The sequence below is a fragment of the Venustampulla echinocandica genome (genome assembly GCF_003357145.1).
Source record: "Venustampulla echinocandica strain BP 5553 chromosome Unknown scaffold_0, whole genome shotgun sequence".
In the NCBI taxonomy this organism is placed as follows: domain Eukaryota; kingdom Fungi; phylum Ascomycota; class Leotiomycetes; order Helotiales; family Pleuroascaceae; genus Venustampulla; species Venustampulla echinocandica.
The window spans coordinates 868,920-892,134 of record NW_022474205.1 but is presented as its reverse complement, the minus strand read 5'-3'; the positions used below and the strand labels follow the sequence as shown (position 1 = coordinate 892,134).

General features: G+C 49.3%; 8 protein-coding genes across 8 annotated transcripts; 3 read left to right on the top strand and 5 right to left on the bottom strand.

The window, feature by feature from the left end:
* Nucleotides 1-439: 439 nt before the first annotated feature.
* On the bottom strand, nt 440-1,479 carry BP5553_00274 (uncharacterized protein; the record flags this gene model as incomplete). Its single annotated transcript, XM_032008897.1, has 2 exons — nt 440-971; nt 1,025-1,479. 2 exons carry the CDS (start codon nt 1,477-1,479, stop codon nt 440-442), a joined length of 987 nt encoding a protein of 328 aa, XP_031872951.1.
* An 811-nt stretch (nt 1,480-2,290) lies between these two features.
* On the bottom strand, nt 2,291-3,391 carry BP5553_00273 (Amidohydrolase 2; the record flags this gene model as incomplete). The annotated part of the gene is made up of 2 exons (XM_032008896.1): nt 2,291-2,691; nt 2,746-3,391. 2 exons carry the CDS (start codon nt 3,389-3,391, stop codon nt 2,291-2,293), a joined length of 1,047 nt encoding a protein of 348 aa, XP_031872950.1.
* A 1,122-nt stretch (nt 3,392-4,513) lies between these two features.
* On the bottom strand, nt 4,514-5,905 carry BP5553_00272 (putative cat eye syndrome critical region protein 5; the record flags this gene model as incomplete). Its single annotated transcript, XM_032008895.1, has 2 exons — nt 4,514-5,558; nt 5,610-5,905. 2 exons carry the CDS (start codon nt 5,903-5,905, stop codon nt 4,514-4,516), a joined length of 1,341 nt encoding a protein of 446 aa, XP_031872949.1.
* Nucleotides 5,906-9,817: 3,912 nt separating this feature from the next.
* Nucleotides 9,818-10,705, top strand: BP5553_00271 (Uncharacterized protein; the record flags this gene model as incomplete). Its single annotated transcript, XM_032008894.1, has 1 exon — nt 9,818-10,705. The coding sequence occupies one exon, from the start codon at nt 9,818-9,820 to the stop codon at nt 10,703-10,705; it is 888 nt and encodes a 295-aa protein (XP_031872948.1).
* Nucleotides 10,706-11,777: 1,072 nt separating this feature from the next.
* On the top strand, nt 11,778-15,160 carry BP5553_00270 (Uncharacterized protein; the record flags this gene model as incomplete). Its single annotated transcript, XM_032008893.1, has 6 exons — nt 11,778-11,901; nt 11,974-12,012; nt 12,071-12,188; nt 12,246-12,345; nt 12,396-14,725; nt 14,797-15,160. 6 exons carry the CDS (start codon nt 11,778-11,780, stop codon nt 15,158-15,160), a joined length of 3,075 nt encoding a protein of 1,024 aa, XP_031872947.1.
* Nucleotides 15,161-15,579: 419 nt separating this feature from the next.
* On the bottom strand, nt 15,580-16,558 carry BP5553_00269 (N-terminal of the delta subunit of the F1F0-ATP synthase; the record flags this gene model as incomplete). The annotated part of the gene is made up of 4 exons (XM_032008892.1): nt 15,580-15,693; nt 15,752-15,844; nt 15,925-16,242; nt 16,385-16,558. The coding sequence occupies 4 exons, from the start codon at nt 16,556-16,558 to the stop codon at nt 15,580-15,582; spliced, it is 699 nt and encodes a 232-aa protein (XP_031872946.1).
* Nucleotides 16,559-17,149: 591 nt separating this feature from the next.
* BP5553_00268 (Mob1) lies at nt 17,150-18,039 on the bottom strand (the record flags this gene model as incomplete). Its single annotated transcript, XM_032008891.1, has 4 exons — nt 17,150-17,391; nt 17,440-17,573; nt 17,624-17,717; nt 17,769-18,039. 4 exons carry the CDS (start codon nt 18,037-18,039, stop codon nt 17,150-17,152), a joined length of 741 nt encoding a protein of 246 aa, XP_031872945.1.
* A 761-nt stretch (nt 18,040-18,800) lies between these two features.
* Nucleotides 18,801-21,380, top strand: BP5553_00267 (Uncharacterized protein; the record flags this gene model as incomplete). Its single annotated transcript, XM_032008890.1, has 2 exons — nt 18,801-19,356; nt 19,408-21,380. The coding sequence occupies 2 exons, from the start codon at nt 18,801-18,803 to the stop codon at nt 21,378-21,380; spliced, it is 2,529 nt and encodes an 842-aa protein (XP_031872944.1).
* Between the last annotated feature and the right edge of the window lie 1,835 nt (nt 21,381-23,215).

Below are 23,215 nucleotides of genomic sequence, written 5' to 3'. Positions count from 1 at the left end.
GGGGACCGTGATCAAAGCGTTGTACCATGCCACTACTTCATCAGAGCTGTAATATTTAATGCCTTGAAACCCTGAACTAGGCAACATCAAGTGACGTGAATAAACCTGTGTAAATTTGTCATTTTAAATATCAACTTCAAGTTAGGAGAGCATTTATGTTGGGAAAATAGTTATGTTCGTTCAATGCCATCCATCTGCCCTTTTTAGGCTGCTATCTCATGTAATCGGCCTCTCTATTAAATAATCAGGCGTCTTCAGTAGTTTTTGATTATATTCAGAATGGTAAATATTACCATTCAACTCAACTCTATTCAACTCAACCTAAACATTTAGATACGAACTACTTAAGTAGTAGAGTAGTTCTGTCAGCACAATATATACCTTCAAAGTCTGTCTAATGTTCCAATGAGTTTGCATTCCTAGATTATGTCTTATATGCCTACAAAGATTTCTCCACAGCCTGCAAATCACCAATCGCCTCTTTCCAATTCTCCCATTCCCTATCGCCCCCAGGTATCCCTCCACGGAGCGGCAGTCTCGTGCCATCCACATCACCCATCCCCAAAACTCTACTAATGGCCTCCTTAATTCCTACCGTACCATATTTCACCACAAGTTCCTCCACCGAACTAACTTTATACTGCAGCAATCTCCTCTCCTTAACCTCTTCATCCGTGGGCTGGTTCTTCAGGGATAGGTTGTACAACCGCACCACAGACTTTGGGAAGAATCCCGCAGTGCCATCGATGGTGCCCGCGCAGCCCAGAGTAACAATTGCAAGGAGCTGCTGGCCTAACCCAGTAAAAGTATGGAATTTGGTATGGTCAATTTTGGGATTCGCCCCAATCTGAGCATGATAGGAGACATCGCCGTGGGAGAGCTTGCAGCCCACGATATTGGGGTGTTTCGATAGCGTTGCAAAGGTCGAAGGCGTAACTTTAACATCGTTTGATACCGCAGGGTAATGATAACTAGTCGTGCCGCATTAGCAAGTCGTATAAATGAAAACGGGGAGCAAACATACATCAAAACTGGAATCGGACTCTGGTCAGCTACAGCTGTAAACCATTGTATGATGCCCTCTTCCGTGCTAGCACCCGCAAAATATCCGGGGACAAGACACAGTCCCCATTGAGCGCCGGCGTCCTTCGCAGATTTTAACTGCTCTACAACTTCTTCAATATTCTGCGATGCTGTCCCGGCGATAATAGGATAATCCTTGAATCCGGCGCCATCCAGAGCCTTCTTAACTCCTGAGAGGACTTCGAACCTCTCTTTGTTAGACAGATGGACTGCCTCGCCCGTGCTACCTAGTACAACCAGACCTTGAATTCCTGAACGGGCTAAATGCAGCGAATGTGCAGCTTGTGTCTCAGGATCGACGGGTGCCGACACTGCATTATAGTTTGCGGCCTTTTTGGAAACAAAGAAGGTTGGGACGGGGACATAGACGCCCGCTGGAGGAGGTTTGGCAACCATGGTTTTGTATTGTATTATCTGCAAACAGAATTAAATCAGCATTAGCTATGATTTAATGGATGAATGGAACTGGGGAATGGGGAATGGGGTTCGAAACGCTAGGCATAGCTTAAAGAGCTATCATATATCTAGCTAGAAAGTAGGAACTTACTCCGCTGTCTTTGTATTTAGACTCAAACAATTTCCTGTGCTTACAAGAACAAGTAACGACCTATTATATACACGATGAGGACTCGGAGATGCATGAAAGATGGGTATCTGCGGGACTATATGTGCGCGACATCGGGAAGATGGGACAATGCCGAGGGCAGTCTTCGGGGGAATGCAGGGCGAGACGGGCCATTTATTAGTGTGATGTCAACGAGGGGTACCTATTGTTTGTACAGAGAGTGGGATGCGGTGGATAAGGTTTCCCACCTGCAATGGTAGCAGATCTCCGCCACGGGAGTTTTGGAGTTGGGCTTGTACATGAATCGCAATAGGAGAGAATAACTTGAGGTAGTAGTTGGCCAAGTGCAGGAACCTGTAGCTTAGGCCTAGGCCATAGCCCCTTGCTGGAGACCTGCTATTATCAGGGGGTTCGCGATCACACAATAGTCAAGTCCCTTGATACCATGTATGCATACCTAGGTACTTTATATTATTCAACCTAGCATGAGCGAATTGCCCTATTGGCCCCAAGCCAATTAACATTGAAGCGAGAGGGTATAGATTAGAGATATCAATCCCATCCGGAAAGAAACCGTTCGCTCCAAAATGCATTAACTTTTAGAATAAGTACCTAGCAGCCTTTTCGCAATCAAATTCTGCTTCACATCAGCTCTTTAATCCCATACGCCTTGATAGCAGTCCCGCTCCAAATCATAATTTGGTCCTCTTCGCTCAGACTAGCCAAATAGCAGAATTTCTCCACCACCTGCCTCCATTTCTTCCATGCATCATCGACGCCAATTGTGCAGACAGGCCAGTCTGATCCAAACATGATCCTGAATGACCCAAATGTAGCTAGGATTACAACGAGGTATGGCTGAAGAGCGGCGAATATTTCCAGCACTGGTGCTTGTTTGAGGGATGCTGGCATCTCCGAGAAGCATCCGCTGAGCTTCATAAACGTCTTGCTGCATTTGCTGAGTTTGAACATCGCGGTCCTCCAAGCGACAAAGGCGGGGTCGTTCTGGTTGTAGACTGAGAGGTCGGGTTTGCATAGGTGATCTGGATAATGAATTAGGCTTCAAGTAGCACCAGGAAAGAGCCAGGACAACTTACTGATAACGACAGTCACTTTATTATCCTCCGAAACACCCTCGTGTGCCTTCTCAATCATCTCATAAGCCTCCTCCAACTGCCACTTCCCCCCATTATGTTGATCAATCCCCAAGTCGAACACAAACCCCTTCTGGCCCATCCACTTCAACCCCTCAATAAACCCATCCTGCAGCATAACCCCTTTCGGCTTATCCTGCACCAAATATCTAAATCCCTTGACCTTCTTAAACGCCTCCCCGGCATGTTTGGCAGCCTCCTTGACATATCTCTGCATCCCCTCAGCACCACTGGGGAGCGGCGCCCAGGGCACAATAGCCAAACACAACTTCTTATCATCCTCACTATGTCCCTCTCCCTCTTTTGGTGTGCCCAGCGCTATCCTCTTCAGCCACTCGACTTCCATAAGCGGCATCTCCCAACCGCTGCCATCCTTGAGTCCGGTCTCGAGGTCGTGTTTGCGGTCTGTTTCGAGGAATATGAAACCCTCGAGGTTCTTAGGCCCGCCTGTCGCGGAGGCATATTCGGCGAGGGAGTGTTGCTTATAGAGAGGACCCTCTGGCTTATTCCAAGCAAGGGTATCGAGCTCGGAAGAGGGGAAGAGGTGGATGTGCGAGTCGATTATGGGGTATGCGGGTTGATCTGCCATATTTGTAAGGGATGTCGAGCGCGGAGCTTTATTCGGTCAAACAAGCTAATAATTGAAAACGGAGCCTGTGTAGTCTATTAATTATTGACTAGTTGGCTTTGCATTTGCTTTGCTCGTTGAAACTATCTGGTTATTGCTCTAAGCTCGGGCGAAACCTTCACCGATGTTTGGTTTCGGAGACGAATGAAACGGCCCCCACGTCAATTTCTCAGTACCACTTACCCCTCCTATGGCTCTCCCCTTATCGTATCGATAAGCAGCTAAGGTGGAGATCAACCCCTTTGCCCCCTGGTAACTGTTCTACGAGTCTTGCCTCATTACGTAGTACATGAGATGTTAATTGAGATCGAAACAATTGCTTTTGGAGATATTAATCCTAACCATGACGGATTTATATAATAAAACAAGCCCGATTCTGTCATAACGACCCTCGAAATTGTAGCTTACAACACAACAAATCCAACCAATACATAGGTACCTTAACAATAATCAAGGGGTAACCAGCTTCCCTATAAGATTGTTAGCGCAACAACACGAGTCAATAAAGTACACCGCTCCACCTTTAGTAAGAACGCCCGAACTGCGCGAATGTCCAGATTCCAGGATTCACCCTAGACATTAATTCAGGGCGAAACCCCATATCCTGCCATTAAACTGGACTCTGTTGGTTGGTGATGTAGGCGTCCGTGCAATCCAACAAACCAGCCACCCGGCCAACTATGCTGGGAGTAATCGTAGGATAGTTGCAGTGGTTGTGTTACTCGAGTACCAAAAGGTGCAACGCCAGCGAATGGAAAAGTTGCAACTGTAGGATTGGTTGGTTATCTCTCAAGGTCCCAATATTTGAGACAGGCGGTCTGAGTGATTCGACGATCAATCCAAGGTCTGCAGCAATTTACTTTTGGTCTGGATGACGGGGCACTGGGAACGTAGCAAATGTAAGTGCAAGAAAACGAAAACAAGTTTTGACAGGTAGTGCATTTTAGTATTTTATTTTCTATGAATGATCTAAGAATTCCTTCCCGAGCCCGAGTTTCCCAACTCAACGCGGTCGTATTCTGGGGGTATTTTAAGTGCCATGATAAACAAACGCCGTGAAAAAAAAATTGCACAATTCTAAGTCTAAGCAATCGGAGTCGACGCTCCCGCGGGTGTATTTGGTCCGCTGCATTCCAAGATCGAGATCCTGGGATGGGTAGTAGCAGTCTTTTCGCCATCCAGGGATAGGGCTTTCAGCTCGAGGTTGTCGAGAGGAAGCATGCTGTTCGCGCCCTGGGCTTTCTTCTTTTCGACTTCTCTCTTCATGCCGTGCTTTACCGCGTCCAGCACGGTATCCACGGTGACTTGCGGCTTGTAGGCGGGTTCAGTGCCTTCTTGGTAAACACCTGTGCGGACGAGAATTGAGTACCAGGTGTTCTTCGCTTTTTCGTTGAATTCGTTGGTGCCTCTAATGTCACTCTCGGGGGTATCGCCGACGAAATAGACGGTCTCCGGAGGTCGGTTGATGCGATGTTCGTCCTTTCGCCACTGTTGTAGGAGGCGGGTGGCAAATTGAAACGTGCCGATTTGAGGCTTTCCGAAAGCGATGGTCTCGAGGTCCTTGCTCGTGATGTTCTTGAATAGCGTCTCAACTGTCTTCCGGAGGGCGCCCATGCCGAGACGGACATTGTCATGGGCGGCTGACCAGACGATGTCGTTGTGAGAGAAGTAGATGGGTGGACCCTCGTCGAAGGTGTCTGAAAGAGTGCCGATATAGCCGCCTTTGGACATGGCGAGGTCGAGCATGATTTGGACATCGCCAGCCCAGTCACGACTATCAGCAAAGACGAAAATAGCTTCGATCTTGGTCTCGCCGTAGTTCCGTATTCTCGAGTTGGCCTGTTCTTCTGGGGTCAACTTCCGGAAAGGGGTTGTGGCCTCGTTGTCCTTGATGATGTCGCCAGGGGTAATCACATCGCGGAAGCCATAGCCTTCGGCGACTTGTCTGCATTTCTCGCCTTCGCCACCAACGATAAGAACAGTTTTGTATTTCTCGACCATTTCCCGCATGGGGGTATGGCCACAAATGAACTGTGCTGGGGAGACAACAATGTCCAGTTGGCCAGACAGATCAATACAACGTTCTGCCTCTGTCTTGCCACCACCGTTGGTAAGGAAGATATATGGTCTATTACATGTTAGAAATTATAGGTGTGGATTTTTGAGATGTTGTACTTACACTTTCATGCCGTACTCATTTTCGCCGTTCAAAACCCTCATGGCCTCAATAGCCTCTGGGATGGGCCTGCCACCGCGAACGAGGACGCCATCGATATCGAAGGCAAATGCAAACGAATCCGCAGTTGAAAGCTCGGTCATGTTTACGGGAGATCCAGGAGTCGCTGGACTATTTGACATTTCTGGAGTGGTTGAGGATGAGGTGGGTTCATTTTCTAGATGCATGGCATCTAACTCGTGCCTTGCAGTTTCTATTGAGGCTGCAAAGCCTTGGAGTGATTGTGAGCGTTCAGCCATCTTGATGATTGGGGCGACAAAATAGGAGCTTGCTGGGAGTAAGTGCTTTGTTTTTGAATAGTGAGTGGAAACCAGCAAATGTAGAACAGCCAGCTGTAGATGACAAGCCAGTCTACGTGGGGGACGGGTTAATGGTATATATACCTCAGCCACCTCCAGCGGACAAAGCCAACTTGTTTGTGCCGAATAAGGCGGAGGGATTAGCAAGACCGTGTCAGATATGTGTGGAGAGAGTGGAGTGAAGAGATGTTTTGCCTGCAGTGGTGTGGTGACGCTTGTGGATACTGTTTATGCGTGACGGAGCTGTTATTCGTAGGGAGGGTAGACAATTGTCGGGATGGTCCCCGGGGGGCAAGATAAGATTAACATTTGAGAGGCCGGAGAAACGTTGACACAGAAGGAAACCCCAGGTTCTCAGCGATTACTGTAGCCTACTGACTCAGTAAAAGTGGAAAGAGGTCGATAGAATCTGGGGGGAAAAGAGGGTTCTAGCACGGCCGCTGAGCAATAGTATGGGGAAACAGACTGCCTGCCTCTGTCTCCTCAGCCAACATCAATATTTTGCATTCGATACCAAGGAGGACAGAGTTTGAACAGCCCTGAGTGCTGGACCCTGGAAATCAAGACACCCACGAGCTCAGGGCAGCCGAGATCTGCATGGGTTCCGCGACAGGGAAGTGTTAGTTGTCATTTAGTACGTAGTTACGCAGTGTAGTCCCGATGCTGGTTTGTGGTTTGCCCGAGAAGACGAAAACCAAAAAGCACCGGTTGGTTATTTCGTGGTTTGACGCCCCACACTATTCCTTGCGGCTGCCGCTGAACCGTCTGAGGATTTGCGAATGTGAACGTGAATGTGAACATGAACCTGTAAACGAGTTTTCACGGTGCTTGCTTTATTGCATTCTTGCATAGTGGCTATAGAGGACTCACCGGCGGTTGGTCAAATACACTGGAGAGGGCAAGGAGCTGGAGTATGAGCGGTACATGTACATCAGGAGTATATTCTTACGTACGAGGTATTAATCTTTCCCTTTCAGCCACATCGGTAGGTAACTAGGTCGGTACATGTACCATGTAAACAGGACTTTCGTACGTTGAAGATTGAAGATTGAACAGGTCGGCTTAAGATTTCAGGGACTGGAGTGGTTTGTTTTGCGGGTGCCCAGGTGGGTTTCGGGCAGTCGGCAGTGGAGTGATGACGATGGTGGCGTCCGTAGGGAGAGCCCACGGGAATGGATATTGGGCTACTGGAGTCACTACTGTGGTCACTGTAAGGCAGTGTAAGTGTGTGAGCCTGTAAGGAGCCTGTCAGGAGTGAGTACCTTGGTGATAGGAGGTACGCTGGTACGTATGGGGACGGGCAGGCAGGGAGACGGGGGCTGTACCAGTGAACAGCCCACGGGGAAGAAACACCTACGGGGCAGGTCCATACCAACAGGATCCGTAGTGCGTAGTCGTAGAGCGCAGTGCGCAGTGCGCAGTGCGTAGTGCTATGGTTAGTGTTAGTGGTAGCATCATACTATACTTCGTACAGAGGACATGTTGCATTCCATTATTGTTGACACGACTTGGACGTCAGCAAGTGGGTTTGGAGGAGTTGTGAGTTCCCAACTGGGTATCCCGAATTGCTCCGAGGACCTAGGTAAGGTACTTAGGTACAAAGAATGGTGTGTAGCTGCCTGACAAAATTGGTAGTAGTTGGTGTTATTTGCCTTAGGCCCCACTTCCACCCCGCCGTCCTCCGCCCTTCCTCTCTTCCGCCCCGCCGCCTATGGAGCGGAAATAGAAAATAGTACCGGCCTGCGAGTAATAGCTACCTGTCCGCAACCGTTTAAGCACCACCTATTTGAGAATTAGAGAGGCGGAAGCTTATCCACAGTTAGCCTATATGGATTAACCCGATCCATGCAGTCCGAAGGATTGGATCACGTGATCCTATCATGTGACTTCTGTGATCGGCGGAAATCGCGGCAGGCTTCCCGGTATATGCCTGATACCTCGCAGGTGCCTCAGGATCTGCATACTCATGGCTTCCATCACGCCTACGAAATCCATGTACTATAATATACTTCGTACTTCGTACCTATTCATATATCTCTCTCTCTGGTTACTCGTATTGTACTGTCTGGACATGTATTTGTTGACCTTTCGTCCCACAACCACATCTCCTCGCATTCTCTGGTAAGTACAGATTACCGAGTACTATAGTTTCGATGTCGTCCTCTACGATTACCTACACATACACCGCCATACGACATCCTTACCTACTGGAGCGGTGGGCTGCATCTCCTTGCCGAGTTAGTACGGAAGTACAATGCAACGTACCAAAATATCCCCCCCCGCGTGCGTCCCTTCGGACCGTCAATCGAGAAGATCTCCCTTGGACTGTACCACCGACCCACGCGAGAGTCTCCCACCCACATCTTTACTCTATACTGACACCTATACTACTTCGTACCCGCCCAAGCTAATCTGGAGGTATGGCTGGCATGCACAAGAATCACAATTCCCCTCAGCTTGCATGCATCTCGGTGCTGGACAAGGAACTGAACTGAACTGGTTCGCAGCAGCCGGGCGCAACCCTCGCCAGGCTCTCCCAGAGTCCCAGTGCGGGGAAACTTCGAGGTGAAGTCGCGCGGCATGTCATTAACGTTTTCACAAGCTGGAGGCTGTCGAAATACAGGTGCGTTATTGCGAAGGTCGTGTCCTGGCAGATCGAGGGTGTCCTGGTGCTCTACTCCGTAGGAGACCACATCAACTGATTTGATTCGAAGACGTCGCCCTGGATTAAACGCGTTTATTTATATGGACGATGTCTTGCGATGACATGACACTGGCACTGTTTCTCAGGAACCTCGCGATAAGCTTAAAGGCTGGCTTCCTCAGCCTCCATTCGCCATGCTGCGAGTTTCCTACCCTCCTCCGGGCCCCAGAGTGCCAGCCGGTCGCGGCCTCGTCCTCGTCCTCGTGTGACCACTTCAGGGCTATTAGCCAACGGTTCTTCCCCCGAGACTTGACATGCGAAGCATCATTCATGGCTGCGGGAGACTGGAGGGTATCCATGGGAACTCACTTACCCAGTCGGCTTGACCCGTCGCCTTCCCGTGTCGGGGACGAGGTTCAAGTCTCCCTTTGGTGTCATCTTCTCTCTCTCTCTCTCTCGCTCTCTCCCACTCAGCTTGATATCGCCCTCTTCCTATATGTCAGCCCCCGATCCGCTATTGGCCGGATGTTTGTTTCTGTGGAAGAGTTGCTCTGCTGCTGCATGTGGTTGCTGCGAAGCATTAAGCGATGATCTGCCATCGCTGTCTGCGCCGCGCTGAGTGGCTGTATCTGCTCGTATGGGCGCTGGGATTTAGTCGCTGGCATCCCAAAGCTGTTTAGTTGCCGTCGCTCACCTGCGTACGCGCCGGGACTTGCAGAAAGTCTATCGAGTGACAGACGTCTGCCAATCACCGCGCCGTGATCGATGTCCAGGTGCCACAACCCCAAAATGGGCGTCGCCAGTGTTCGCTCGAGTTGGCGTTCACAACCACCCTCCACCATTCAGCATCGTGAGCAAGCCGGGCCATGGCTGACAGGCCGGCCGCACTGCCCCCAACCACATAAATGAACCGCCATCCCCCGCCCCAAGATCTCCTCTCTTCTCTCCTCAGCAAGCAATCAATCAATCTTCAAGAGCTAGTCCTTCTTCTCCGTTGTCCCTTTTTTCTCGTTATTTGTTTACTCCCGTACCTGAGCCGGTCTCATAATATCAATCACTTTTAATTTTCAGCCCCAAACGTTGCTGGTCGACTTAATTAATTTTTTGCAAACTACACAATCCGCCTCATCACCAAAACTAGCTCTTCTTGCTCGAACAAACTGCAATTTATTCAATTTCAACAAGTACATTTTTTCAGATCTACAATAATGGCAGCCGTTCAACTCTCTTTCTCTTTGCGCACGTCCTCCAGCGTTAAGACCGTCCACCTACTCGGTTCTTGGGATAACTACTCTGGCCAACTTCCCCTTTCTCAGGACAAGTCCTCCTCCAAGTCCGGCTCGTGGAAGGGCAAATTCAGATTCCAGGGCGCAACTCTCCAGCCCGGACAACGATACTGGTACTATTACATCATCGATGGTTACCACGTATCCCACGACCCTTCACAATCATCCACCACCGAGCCCACAACAGGACGTGTTTTGAACATCCTCGATGTCCCAAGTGACAAGTCCTCTTCCAAGTCCTCCTCGAAATCCAGCAGCTCTTCCAAGCACTCCTCGTCCAAGAGCAGTTCATCCAAGCACTCCTCTTCCCGAGATAAGCACTCCTCATCCTCCAGCCGCCGTGAATCTCGCCGTGACAGTTTGACGGTCGATATCCCCAAGGGACGTCCCCTCTCTGTCTCGCAGATCAAGTCTCCAAAGCCAGTCACTCCCCATGCGACAAAGCACATTTTGGACTACGCCGCGCCAACCGTCGAGGAGTTGACTTCGCGCTTCAGCGCCTCTACTATCGACGAGTACGATGATTATGAGCTCTCCTCCTCACCACCATCCTCAGTCGGCTCCAGCTTGTCGAGCCGCTCCGACAGCAGCTCACCGAGCTCCGCCAGCTCTCTCAGCGACTACAGCTCCTCGTCGTTGAGCTGCACCTGTGAACGCTACGGGATCACCCGTGCTGGTGATCGCGTCAAGCTTGACTGCGGAGGCTCCCGATGTGGTTACGATGATTCTAGTTCTTGCTGTTCCTCTGGCGAAGAAGAAGAATTCGTTCCCGCGAGCGCAAGACGCCATGGTTTGGTGATCAGAGGCTGAAATGAATGAAATTTGGAAGGAGAAGGGGGGAAGTGAAAAATAAAGAGAACACAAAACGCCGTCCATTCATTCCGGCTCCTATATGGTTGCATATCGCATGCATACCAGTATAAAGACGGCGCGCCAAGCTGGCCTGGCGCGCTATACGAAGCCGAATCCGCGGCCTGATTTTGTACACGTTCCGACAAGACCATCTCCGTCTTCCTGGACTATGGAAGGCGACCTGAGATGTAAGAGGGGAGGGGATGCATACCGGAGAGGGTGGTATGAGAGGAAGAGATGAGGAAGATACGTGCACGGGGGCGCCTGATCTTCTTGTTTAAGGAATGGTCCCAAGCTCAAACTTGGGCAAGCCATCTGGAAAGCCTATGATATGTGGAGGGGCAAATATACTGCATAGCGTAGCTGGGTAGATGACGATTGAATCTAATCCATGTTCAAATAGACCCCATATTTGACTTTCCAGGAGAGAACATTTGTGCTGTGCCATTGTGAGACTTGATGCTGAATAGTCATTTTTCCCCAGTAATGAACTAGCTGCCCCCTTCACCAATATGACCACAATTAGAACCTAGGATTTCAGAATGTCTAGCGGTCTCCACACACTACCATAACCACGTAGTATTCGAGGCTTAATTATGTTGTAGAAATGTCAACATCACAGTCCGTGCCATGGTAGATCATTGGGCATCATTAGCAGTGCGCAACGCTAGCAATCCAACGCACGGCCACAGCCCACCGCTGCGCTCGCAGCGCAGTGACATCAGGGCTACCAGGTACAGGTTTGCAGCGCCTGATAAGAACTTTGTACCGTAAAAGTAGAGTCTAGAACACCACGATTTCATACGAGAAAAAAAACCCCCCCCTTTCCCTCCCTATTGCCTTGATTTGCTATTGCCACTGTCGTTTCCCCCGGTCTATTTTCGGACAAGCCAATATCGATAGCATTTGCCCATTGCGTCTAGCAGCGATAGAGGGGTGCTATTTCACAGGTTCTGTGACAGTGGGCTCCTGTGCTACATTCCTACCTACCTGGCGTTGTACCGGTACCTTCTAGCGGTAGCATAACAGCATGGTTAAGATAGAGGATTATGATTATCTGTGCGAGGAGGAGAAGCGCCTGAGGCAGGATAAACTGGGAGAGAAGTATTGGAAGAGGTGGGGGCCTTATGTTGCTGAGCGACAATGGGCGACGGGTAAGGACTGCTATTCTTCCGTCCGTGGGAAAACTCGTGGATTTTAACTAATTTGTGCGTCCCCCCCCATAGTGCGAGAAGATTACAGCGCGGATGGCGATGCGTGGAGTCGTGAGTTCGTCCATATACCAAAGTGTCAGCGCGACTCGAGTCACTAATTTGCATTTAGATTTTCCTCACGAGCACGCGAGATCTAGAGCTTTTAGATGGGGAGAGGATGGGATTGCTGGTGTTTCGGATACCCATGGTCTCCAGAACATATCATTTGCGTTTTGGAACGAGGAAGAGTGAGTATAAATGGGTGAGGTATGTTAGGTGATAGGCGGTGGCTGATCAATTATTAGTGATTTCCTCAAGGAGCGGTTGTTTGGATTGTCGAACCCACAGGGAAACCACGGAGAGAGTGTAAAGGAGGCACATTTTCATGTGGATAATACACCTACGGTCAGTGCTCCCAACCCTGAATTATCACTTTGCTAACGTTTAGCAAATAGCATTCATACATGAAATTCCTCTACAAGTACCCACAGCGGAAATTCCCCTACGAGGACCTTGTCGAAGAGAACGCAAAACGCGGCAAGGCAGACCAGGAATATCAAATATTGGACACGGGAGTTTTCGAGGACGATAGATATTGGGATATTGTCATTGAGACTGCGAAGGAGACTGATAACCCGGACGAGCTGCTCTTTCGAGTGACCGCTTGGAATCGGGGGCCGGAACCTGCGCCGCTACATATAATACCTCATGTTTGGTTTAGGAATACTTGGGCTTGGGGCCATGAATCGGCGGACAAGAAGCCGAGCATGCACCGGGTCAGTCCCTTGGTTGCGCATAGCAAGCATCACAAGCTCGGAGAACGATATTTTCAACTATCCCCTTCCCCTGGAGTAGGATTGAGTGGCCAGGATGTTGAGCCAGAGCTCATCTTTACTGAAAACGATACGAATTTTGAGAGCTTGTATGGCGGGAAGAATGAGCAGCCCTACGTTAAAGATGCATTTCATCATTATATCGTGGACAAAGAAAAGAAAGCCGTCAATCCCAAACATACAGGCACCAAATCCGCTGCTTGGTATGCTTTCAACGAGAATGGCGGTGTTGCTCCAGGGGAGTGTGCTGTCGTCCGATTCAGGCTCTCCAAGAAATACGAGGACTACATGGACGAAGAACTATTCGACAGCATTATGGACCTACGCAAGGACCAAGCGGACGAATTTTTTTATCGTATAAGCCCGCTGCCTATGGCCGAGGACCTTCGGAATATCCAGCGACAAGCATTCGCAGGTATGATGTGGTGCAAGCAATACTACCACTTTATCTGGGATCAGTGGGCAAATGGGGATCCGGGACAACCTCCTCCTCCTGCTGAACGCAAAGCCGTTAGAAACAGTCATTGGAAACATATGCATCTCGATGATATCTTGTCCATGCCTGACTCGTGGGAATATCCGTTCTTCGCTGCCTGGGATTCTGCATTCCATTGCATACCGTTGGCGATGATCGACCCGGACTTTGCAAAGAAGCAGCTTGATTTGTTTACCAGGGAGTGGTATATGCACCCGAATGGTCAAATACCTGCTTATGAGTGGAACTTCGGGGACGTGAACCCTCCTGTCCATGCCTGGGCTACCTTCCGCACTTTCAAGATCGAAAGAAAGATGTATGGGCGAGAGGATTTAGATTTCCTCGAGCGAGTCTTCCAAAAGCTTCTGTTGAACTTCACCTGGTGGGTCAATCGGAAGGACTTTGAGGGCAAAAATGTCTTTGAAGGCGGCTTCCTTGGGTTGGACAATATCGGTTTATTCAACCGTTCAGAACCGCTACCTACAGGTGGTACTCTAGAGCAAGCCGATAGCACTGGATGGATGGCCTTTTACTGTTTGTGTATGTTGAACATTGCGTTGGAGCTGGCGAAGCATCGCCGGATCTACGAAGATATCGCTTCGAAGTTTTTTGAGCACTTTATGCTGATCAGTGATGCCATGACATACAAGTCTGGATCGAAGGAGAAATCATTGTGGAATGAAGACGATGGGTTTTACTACGATGCTATTGCCTACAGTGGGCCATACACCCAGCAACTTCCAGTCAGGTCTCTTGTCGGCTTGATTCCATTGTATGCCACTCTTACACTGGAGCCAGAGCTCATAAATAAGCTACCATCCTTCAAGAAACGGCTTGAATGGTTCGTTGAGAACCGACATGATGTTGCGGAACGCAACATGGCTAGTATCCGGAAAAGAGGACAAGGAAACCGAATCCTCCTTTCACTTGTGAGCAAGGACCGCCTCGAGAAGATCTTGAAGCGTATGCTGGACGAAGATGAATTCTTCAGCGACCATGGAATTCGTTCGTTATCGAAATACCATGAGAAGCACCCTTACTCCATGGATGTCAATGGCCAGGAATTCAAAGTGAGCTACGTCCCTGGCGACTCGGACAGTGGTCTCTTTGGGGGAAACAGCAACTGGCGAGGCCCTATCTGGCTATGTGTTAACTTCCTACTGATTGAGTCTCTTCAACGATTTTATATGTTCTACGGCCCTCAGTTCAAGGTGGAATGCCCTACCGGTTCGGGCGATTACATGCATCTTGGCCATGTATCGGAGGAGATTCAACATCGCTTGCAGCATTTGATGGCGCGTGGAGATGATGGTCGCCGTGCTATCAATGATGGCAATGATACGTTGGACTTTGATCCTAATTGGAAGGATAATTTATGGTTTTATGAATTCTTCGACGGGGACACGGGACGCGGTTTGGGTGCTACGCATCAATGTGGTTGGACTGGATTGATTGCCAGGATGATTCATGATACAGGGTAAGTCCCTTTCCCTGAGTTTAAACTCCTCCTATGACTATGTGGAAAAAGAGTACTAACACTTTACATAGGCTGATCTGCCGCCTTCCCCAAACACCCCGTACACCATCCACGGGCATGGCCCACTACTTCGACGACGTTTTTACTCGTAATGCCGGCGCTCCCAAGCAGAAGAAGCCAATGATTCGTCGATCATCGACAAGTCGGTCCCTAGGCCAAAGAAGCGATTTCGAGTCCTCAATCAACGGGGACGACGAGGCTGCCTCTGTCGGGAATTCAGTTGAGACAGAGACGGAGGACCGCCGGAGAGAACGCCAGGAGGCGGATATCCATACGGCGCACTATGTTAGCGAGCAGTTGCAGCTGGTCCGTAGCCATGAGAGTGCGGATTTTAACCGGGCCGATGAGTTTGAGGCGCAGTTGGATGGGCAGTAGATAGCTGGTGCTTGGTGAGGTGAAGGGGAAGGATGTATAGGTGATGGCATTTTCGGAGTTGTGAAATGAATGGATAGATTATACGAATATGAAGATAAGAAAGAAAGGCCGGATTTAATTTTTGGGCTAGGATAGATATAGCTAGATGGATATATTAGAATTTACACTGACTTGTCAGCGGGCTTCTTCTGCATCTGTGCTCGAATCTAGGTGCACCCTTTAACAAAACATGCCTTGAGTTAGTATCACTCGGATTTGATTACATAGACAAAGCATTGAAAACACAAGAAAAAAATGCTCTATTGTGTCGATCATATACAGATGACGTCTTCTCACCACATCCCTCTTCCTATCTCTCATCTAACGTCCATTCTCTCCCCACCCCGCTTCCCAGCATCCACGCAAAGGAGCATGATAAACTACAAGGTATCCGTGAGCAACTTGTTCATTTTTGCGATCTTGGATGAAACGCTCAAGTCGATTGTCCGGTCGCCGATCTCGACAATAAGGCCGCCGAGGATATCTGTGTTGACCTGTTTCGGGATGGTTAATCTGACGAACGTGAAAATGGAAGGATGCGGGATTAAATACCTTGTTTGTGACTCTCAATTTGCTGCCTTGGCCTGCGTATTGGGATTTTGCGATTGCGTTCTCGAGACGGGAGAGGGTCTTGTTATCCAATTGCTGCAATTCCCCAAACATGTTAGCAATGCCATATTTATTACCATTGCAAACGCTGGGGGTTATGATAGCGAGCTACGCACCGAGGCACTTGTAACAATCAACTCAACCTCCCCGCTCTGCGCACTCATCAAGGCGCCAAACTTCTCACAAACGCCCTTCAAAAGCCCCAGTCGGTTGTTTTCCGCCAGCGTCTCCAGGAAGTTCTTCACGGTATCGCCCTTATCCGCGCCGCCAGTGTGTTTCTGTAGCTCGGTGATGATGGCGGATTTATCCTGGGCCGAGAGCGTGGGAGCTTGCAGAATGGTGGAAAGCTTTGGGTCTCTGGTGTATACGGCGTGGAGAGAGGCGAGGGCTCTCGCGGTGGTGTCGAGGGTTGAGGTCTTCACGGCTGCGGTATACTGTTGTTTTTCTTTACGTTAGTCTTCTCTCCTCGTTCTTGGTTTCCTTGCCCAGAGCCCTGGATTTCATCCGCGATACCCCCAACTGCACACCTGTAACATCCTCGGATCTTGCAACTGGAATAGAACTGAGAGGACGTACCAGCGCAGAGGCATAAGTTCCATCAACTCCATAGAGTGCAACGGGTGGTTTCGAGTCGCCAGCTGCCGGAGCTGCATAGTTCCGGATCTGCGAGGTTGTGAGGGCCGCACGAGGAGTGGCAATACGACCGCTGGCGGAGGCGGAGGCCCGGAGAACGGCGCGACTTGAGAACATGATGTGCTGGATCAATTGAGGTTGGGACCGGAGAGATGGGCGCTGCGAGAGGGAGACGTTTGGATTCGATGTTGCTGGATGAGCTCGGTAAAACCTTCTTCAGGGTCACGTGGGAATGGATCAAAGGCAGTCACGTGCAAATTGTGCAACCCCCATCTTGGCTAGAGCTGGCCCATTGGATACATGTATTTTTGAGTTGCCCAATATTAAGTTTAAGTATGGGCATAGAGTGTTGGCTATTATTGGATTCCTGTAATATGTTGTAACACACTTCGCTCCGTCTTGTTTCTGAAATGCTATCAATATCAAAAACCCGCTACGCCGAAAATCACGCTGCCTGTTAGCATCTCAGTTCATGTGCACCAAACAATGAAGCACGCTGATCTATCATGAGGTCACAAGCTCATCAAGCAAATTATTTCGCAATTGCTATGGTTGTACCCGCATTTAAGGTAGCATTTAACCTTCGACGACAGTGTTATCACCACACCCCCTTGGCTGGATACCAGCCAGCCTCATTCCAAAGACTCCAACCATACCTCCAACGCCGAAAACATGTTACCATTTGCTTCATAAATGCATACTAGGCTCTCACTCGCTCCTCAGCATACTGTCAACAAGGTCCCCCAAAGGTCCCCAGAAGTCCTTTCCGCTGGCGAGGTTGTGCTCATCGATGAAGAGAACGTAATGCTTGAAGCTTGTGTTGAGATGGGCCTCAAGACCAAGTTCGCGGATAACAGGGTAATGATGACAATATATATGAGCGTAGACCCGGTACATCCGCTTAAAAACTTGCCGGATCATGCTGGGGAAGGATTTTGGGAAAGGCACGCCTGAGTACGGTCAGCGATAGAGCTCATGACGTAAATGATGAAACAAACCAATTCTGCTGGGAAAGACAGCCTCGTTGTCAATATTACTCTGCACCCAGCTCATCAAGTGCTCGATATAGGTAGGTGCGGGCATCTTAGTGGGTCGTTTGAAATTTTCCGAGTCCTGCCACAGATACTCAAACCTAATCTCGTCAGGACACAGCTTCTCTGCACATTTATTTGGTGGACATACTCGTCTGTTGCTTTCATCTCGGGACACGACTGGGGGGAGCAGAACTCGGTGATCGATCCATAGAGCAAATTTATATGATTGTAGAAATCCACCACTATATCTAGTAAGCTTGCGTCGTAGCAATGGTTCCAATATCATATCCTACTGTTGACTGCTAGCCACTCATTTTCATCTTCGCCTTCAGGTAGCTTCACAATTTTCTTAAGACTACCTCCCCCCAATGTAGCCTCGGCATATTGGCGTAGTTGGTAGCTCGTCGTGCCTTTCGTGGCATTGCGGGGTCGAAATTGGTTTCTCGTGCGTTGGTTGCTATCAAATCCTTTCTGTAAGTACGGGGACACATAGGTTGCTTCAGGGACTTGAATAAAAGGGTCTTGGTCTTGTTTTTCGGGATCTCCAGTGATGGAAATAGTCATTGCGGAGGTGGAAGTTGTGAGGGTGCAAATTGGGGGCAGCACTTTCGCAGCGCGAGGGCTCAGGAACTGAAATATCCAGGCCGCCATCGGATTGAGAAGACTGGAGGACTAACACTGTGGTCATGAAGGAAGTCATCGTGCTTAAATTGTGAAGCTTCGGTTTCTGGGAGAATTGACAGTCTTGCATTCCACAGGTTAGCCTGGCAATAAATGCAATAAACAATTCGAGCTCGGAAGGGGCACGGCTGACCTATGTTGGTCCTGCTAACACCAGAGAGTTTTGACAGTCTCTGACGATGGCATTCAGGGATGGCAGCGGAAATAGGCGGGCTTGGTGGGTTCAAAGAGAAAGGCTGAGTAGAAATCAAGCAAGGCACTGCACATATGATGTCGGAGCCTCGATACCGTAGTGTTGTTTACATTCGGCTGGTTGGCTGAGAGAATGCTCTACAATAAGTTTACGTGCAGTGTCGCTAATCCCACGCCACGACCTCAACCATTATGCGCGATGCCCGAGCCCAGATCAAAGGCGGACATCTGGACATAGGACGGAGTACTCCGTACATGAATGTAAAGGAGAACACGTTCGAGTTATATTTATCCAGCAATTCATACCTGAATCATTATGCTACCTGGCCCATGCTGTTCATCAGCATCAATTGCTCCCTCGTTGCGCCGCCCATGACTGGCAACATTAGCACTGATCTCCTTCGACCAGATGCCGATGGAGGAGCTGTAGGCGTCGAGTATACCTCATCGACATGTCGTCGCCATTGACCAACGTCAGGGTCTTTGTACAGTGGACGGAGCAGACGGTCTTTGCCGGCGAGGATATCGAATGCGAAATCACCTTCAAGAACATTGCAGCAACGCCTACTCCTACACCACCTCGCGCATCTTTGCATCCGCACACTGCACTGGGAAATGGATTTGCACCGGCAGGAGGTCCAGATAGGCAGAGGCAAACCCCCATCATACAAACTAAGAACAGTTCTGCGTCGAGTCCGCGCCGGTCCCAATGGGCGAACAAAGGCCATAGGAGTACCTTATCCTTGAATGTCCCTGCGAGTTCTGCTCGGCCACAGCCCGCCCCTGATGCGTGGAATGCCACACCGAGAAGTGGTGGGAATGGAGGGAAGGGCCACCATCGCTCGGTTTCGGTTCTATCTATAGGGGCCAGCGACAAAAGTATACTTGGTGATACTTCTGGCTATGGTAATACAACTGAGAGACCACGGGGTCCAAAAAGGCATGGACGCTCAGCCAGCTTGCACATAGTTCCGCGCAGACAGGGCGTTAATGGAGGTCCCCCTTCTGGTACGTTTATTAGTACATTTGCATGCTGAACATCGCGCTGATCCACTACAGCTCCCGCTGGCCAGCGGTCCTCCACTCACCCTTCACCCCTCCTCGTCTCATCCTTCGCGTCATTAGGTAGAGAACATGACTTGCCCGACAGACTCTCGAAGCGCCAGTCCGGTGCGCATACGGCACCGAACACACCAAATATTGGCGGACCTACTGCCGGACCTTCTACTGCAAGGCGGAAACCTTCAGAATCGTTTCCGCGGGGGTTCAAATTCCCGTCTATAACGTCACCGTCTACAGATGCTAGAGCTGGTGATAATATTAATGGAGGCGGAGCTCATAATCCCCAGGAGAACGCTCAGTTGCTTTCTCCGAGGCCGAAGGAGGCGCATTCAGACATGTCCAACCATCCACCTCAAGTTGCACGGGTCCTTTCACCTGCCAGTATGCTAGGAACACCGCGGAGTAGCGGAGAATTTTATTCTCTAAGCAACAATTCTACCGAGACCCTTGCCTCGGAGTACGTGTCTCAGCCAGCCGGACGCGCACCCTTATACGCAGGCCATTCGAGAAGACCCTCGAGTTTAGTACCTGTGAATCACCATCGACCTCCAGAAACGCTAATGATGGGTTACGCACAAGTTTATGGATCTTTTACCTTAGATGGTTCATTGATTAGCCAAGCGCCATTTGAGGAAGTTAAGAGAAAGGGCGCGGTTGGTGGACAAGGAGGTGGTGTAATTGGAGTCGAAACTAATAAACGGGATAGCGGGCTCCTCCGCGGATTTGGTTGGGGTAATATTGGAGAATCCCTCGGTGGGCTTTTGGGAGGCGGCGAACTCAGTAGTATGAAAGAGATGCGAGGCATTGCTGGTTCCCGGTCAATACCTGTTCTTTCCACCCCGCAATCCATTTTGTTCGTCGACCTTAAACTGGCACCTGGAGAGAGCAGGAGCTACAAATACGCTTTCAAACTTCCTCGTGGCTTACCTCCCAGTCATCGTGGAAAAGCTATCAAAATTTCGTACAAGCTAATCATTGGTACCCAAAGGCCCGGTGGTGCTAAGGAGCAGCAAGTGAGGTCTGTGGAAGTTCCGTTCCGCATCCTAGGAAGCGTGAATAGCCACGGGGAGGTTCTCGGCCATGACTTGATGTCACCATATATCATTCTACGTGATCAGGCCCGCGTCAAAGTTATGGACAGTCCGCCAACCTCAGCCCTCTCATCGTCGACGACCTTGGAAATCAAGGCCACTGCAAAAGCAGCCCAGTCAACCCTGGGTGACTTCATGTCATATGTCGACGAATTAATTTCAAGGCCACGGCAGAACTCAAGCCTTGGATTATTGTCTCCGACTGAAGGAAGAGATCGGCGTCAGTCATTGCTTGCTGAACCTGCAACTGCGAAAGAAGCTATAGATATGGCAATTCTGCGGAGTAATATCACGACAGAATCGCAGCAAAGTGCAAACAGATTTGAAATCGCTCGCAGCAGGAAACGGGTAGCTGTTGTTATGCTCGCAAGGCCGGCGTACCGTTTGGGCGAGGCTATCACAGCTGTTGTTGACTTTACTGACGCAGAAATTCCGTGCTATGCGATACATATGGCACTCGAAACGTCTGAGAAGGTTGATCATGCGATTGCGTTACGTTCTGAGGCCAGTATACTCCGTGTAACTCGTAAGGTACATGTATCTCACTCAGAATCCACCCTTTTCGCCCGAAGAGTTGTATTCTCTCCCACAATACCAACATCAGCAACACCAGAGTTCATTACCAGTGGAGTCGGTTTAGAGTGGCGAATCCGCATTGAATTTGTCACTCCACGGCTGTCGTTTGGGGACAACGAGGTCACTCCAGTGAAAGAAGATCTATTAGAAGAAATCACGAGGGACGATAGAGGGACAGCCCTTGCTCCTGCTGAGGTCTTGGACTGTGAGAGCTTCGAGATAGCTGTCCCTATTAAGGTATATGGTGCGTTGGCGGGGAATACAGAGCATGATGAGGCTCTGACAAATGGACTTGTAGTATAAGACAGACAGATAGGGTTATTATTGGGATAGGAAATCCAGGGGCTTTTTTGATGAGGCGTTTCGGAATAGTACATAGATCCACACGTACTAGATACATCCACAGCATCTTGACTTTTCAACTATTTCATACACGTGCCATGACTTATTAAAAACCCAACACGTCTTTATCTTCATAGTGTGTTTCTTCCCCAATTCTCAGTTTGCACTTCCCCTAGGAGTGTTCAGGGGTAGCTGTGGCATAGCCACAATTTGTACCTAGCAGCCACAGACGCAAGGCAGAGGCGTAGCTGCTGTAATTTCCGTCCATGAGGCTGATTCAGGCATCTTCACCAACGACCATCCTTCGAGTCATTCGACGGACGAAGTATATTTATTTACGATACGGCTTGCGGAGCATAAGTTACGAGTGACGACTTCCCTCTTCTCTTTTCCCGCTCTCTATTGTTCGCTTCCGTGTCCCGGTCACCGTCATAACCCCATCCCGTCGTGGCCCCTGAGTCCAACCGCCCCCTGAAGACTTTCAACCTCTACTGGACCCTTCCGTGTGATCGTCAACTTCAATTCAACATGGCCATCACACTCGGCCAAGATACCTTCGCCTCGACCGGCTCGGGGACCCGGAATGACTATATACTCGTGATGCTTTGGGTATTTCAAACCGCCGTCACAGCCATATTCCTCATAATAGCTCCGATGCTCGTGCTCGCCTCATTGTTTAGCCGGTCCAACAACGCTTTGTAAATACTTTTTCCACACTTACAGCACCGCCCGTTTTAGCTAACATTTCTTAATCCAGCTTTGCCGGCGTCGGTGCATTTTTTGGGTGTCTTGCCGTTCTGGGCGCTATTATCCAAGAAATCCGGCTGTTTAAGAGCGAGGCGCTTACCACGACCGTTTATCATAAATTTCAGTTGTGGAAGAGCGTGTTTGCTATTTATATTTTTTTGGTGGTCATCGTCGTAGCCACGAAATCGGATGAGAAGATCCAGCCAATTCTACTAGCGCTAACATTCGGGTGAGTTTTCTTGCGGGGAGGAACGGAGAACATGACATTCAGTAGCTGACTTGCCTTCTAGAGCACCGTATTGGGCCGCGTTTACCTATTCTGTTAAGATGAGGTATGAGGAGAATGGCGGGCTCGGTGGCAATAGTGGGCTACGTTTGTTGTGGTGATGTATGTTTGCATATTGCGCGGCAGTTTTGTACCGAGGACTTAAAATGTAGTGGAGGAGTTTTTGGCATGCCGTCTATATATCTAACAGGCTGAGATTTGGGATGCATGCTATTTCAAGTTGTATAATAACATGGTTATCGCCTTGATCCTCACTTGAGTAATGACAGTTCTGATTTAAGTTGAGCCTGAAGAAGTATCTTCAGGTCTTAATCTCGATTATGGTCTTTCGTTTCCGAAATCCATTTACCCGCAGTACCGTTATCTTTTTTCTCAACAGTTTATGATTCGAGTAATTGGTCAGGCGTGGAAACGAATGGACATATGGAAGAACGTGAAACTCTGCAAAGCCTAAACGCAATCGAATCGATCGCGAAATAGCGAGGTTCGGAAACGCAGCCAAGGTCTATATCAAGCTCTATCTATCTGACAATGATCGAGAGTTGTGGGAAACGCCTTGGCGCTATGCATGAAATACTATAAGTACCTAGTTGTCTCAGTACTCACACCCTTTCTCATCCTCCGCTTTCAAGTCTTTCTTTAATTCTCCCTCTTTTGGACTAAGAAACATATCGAATAAGAACTTTTAACTACGCGCCATCCTCGCAAATACGATACACGTGCCGTTAGAAACTTGGGCACACACTTACATGTCTTCTGAGTC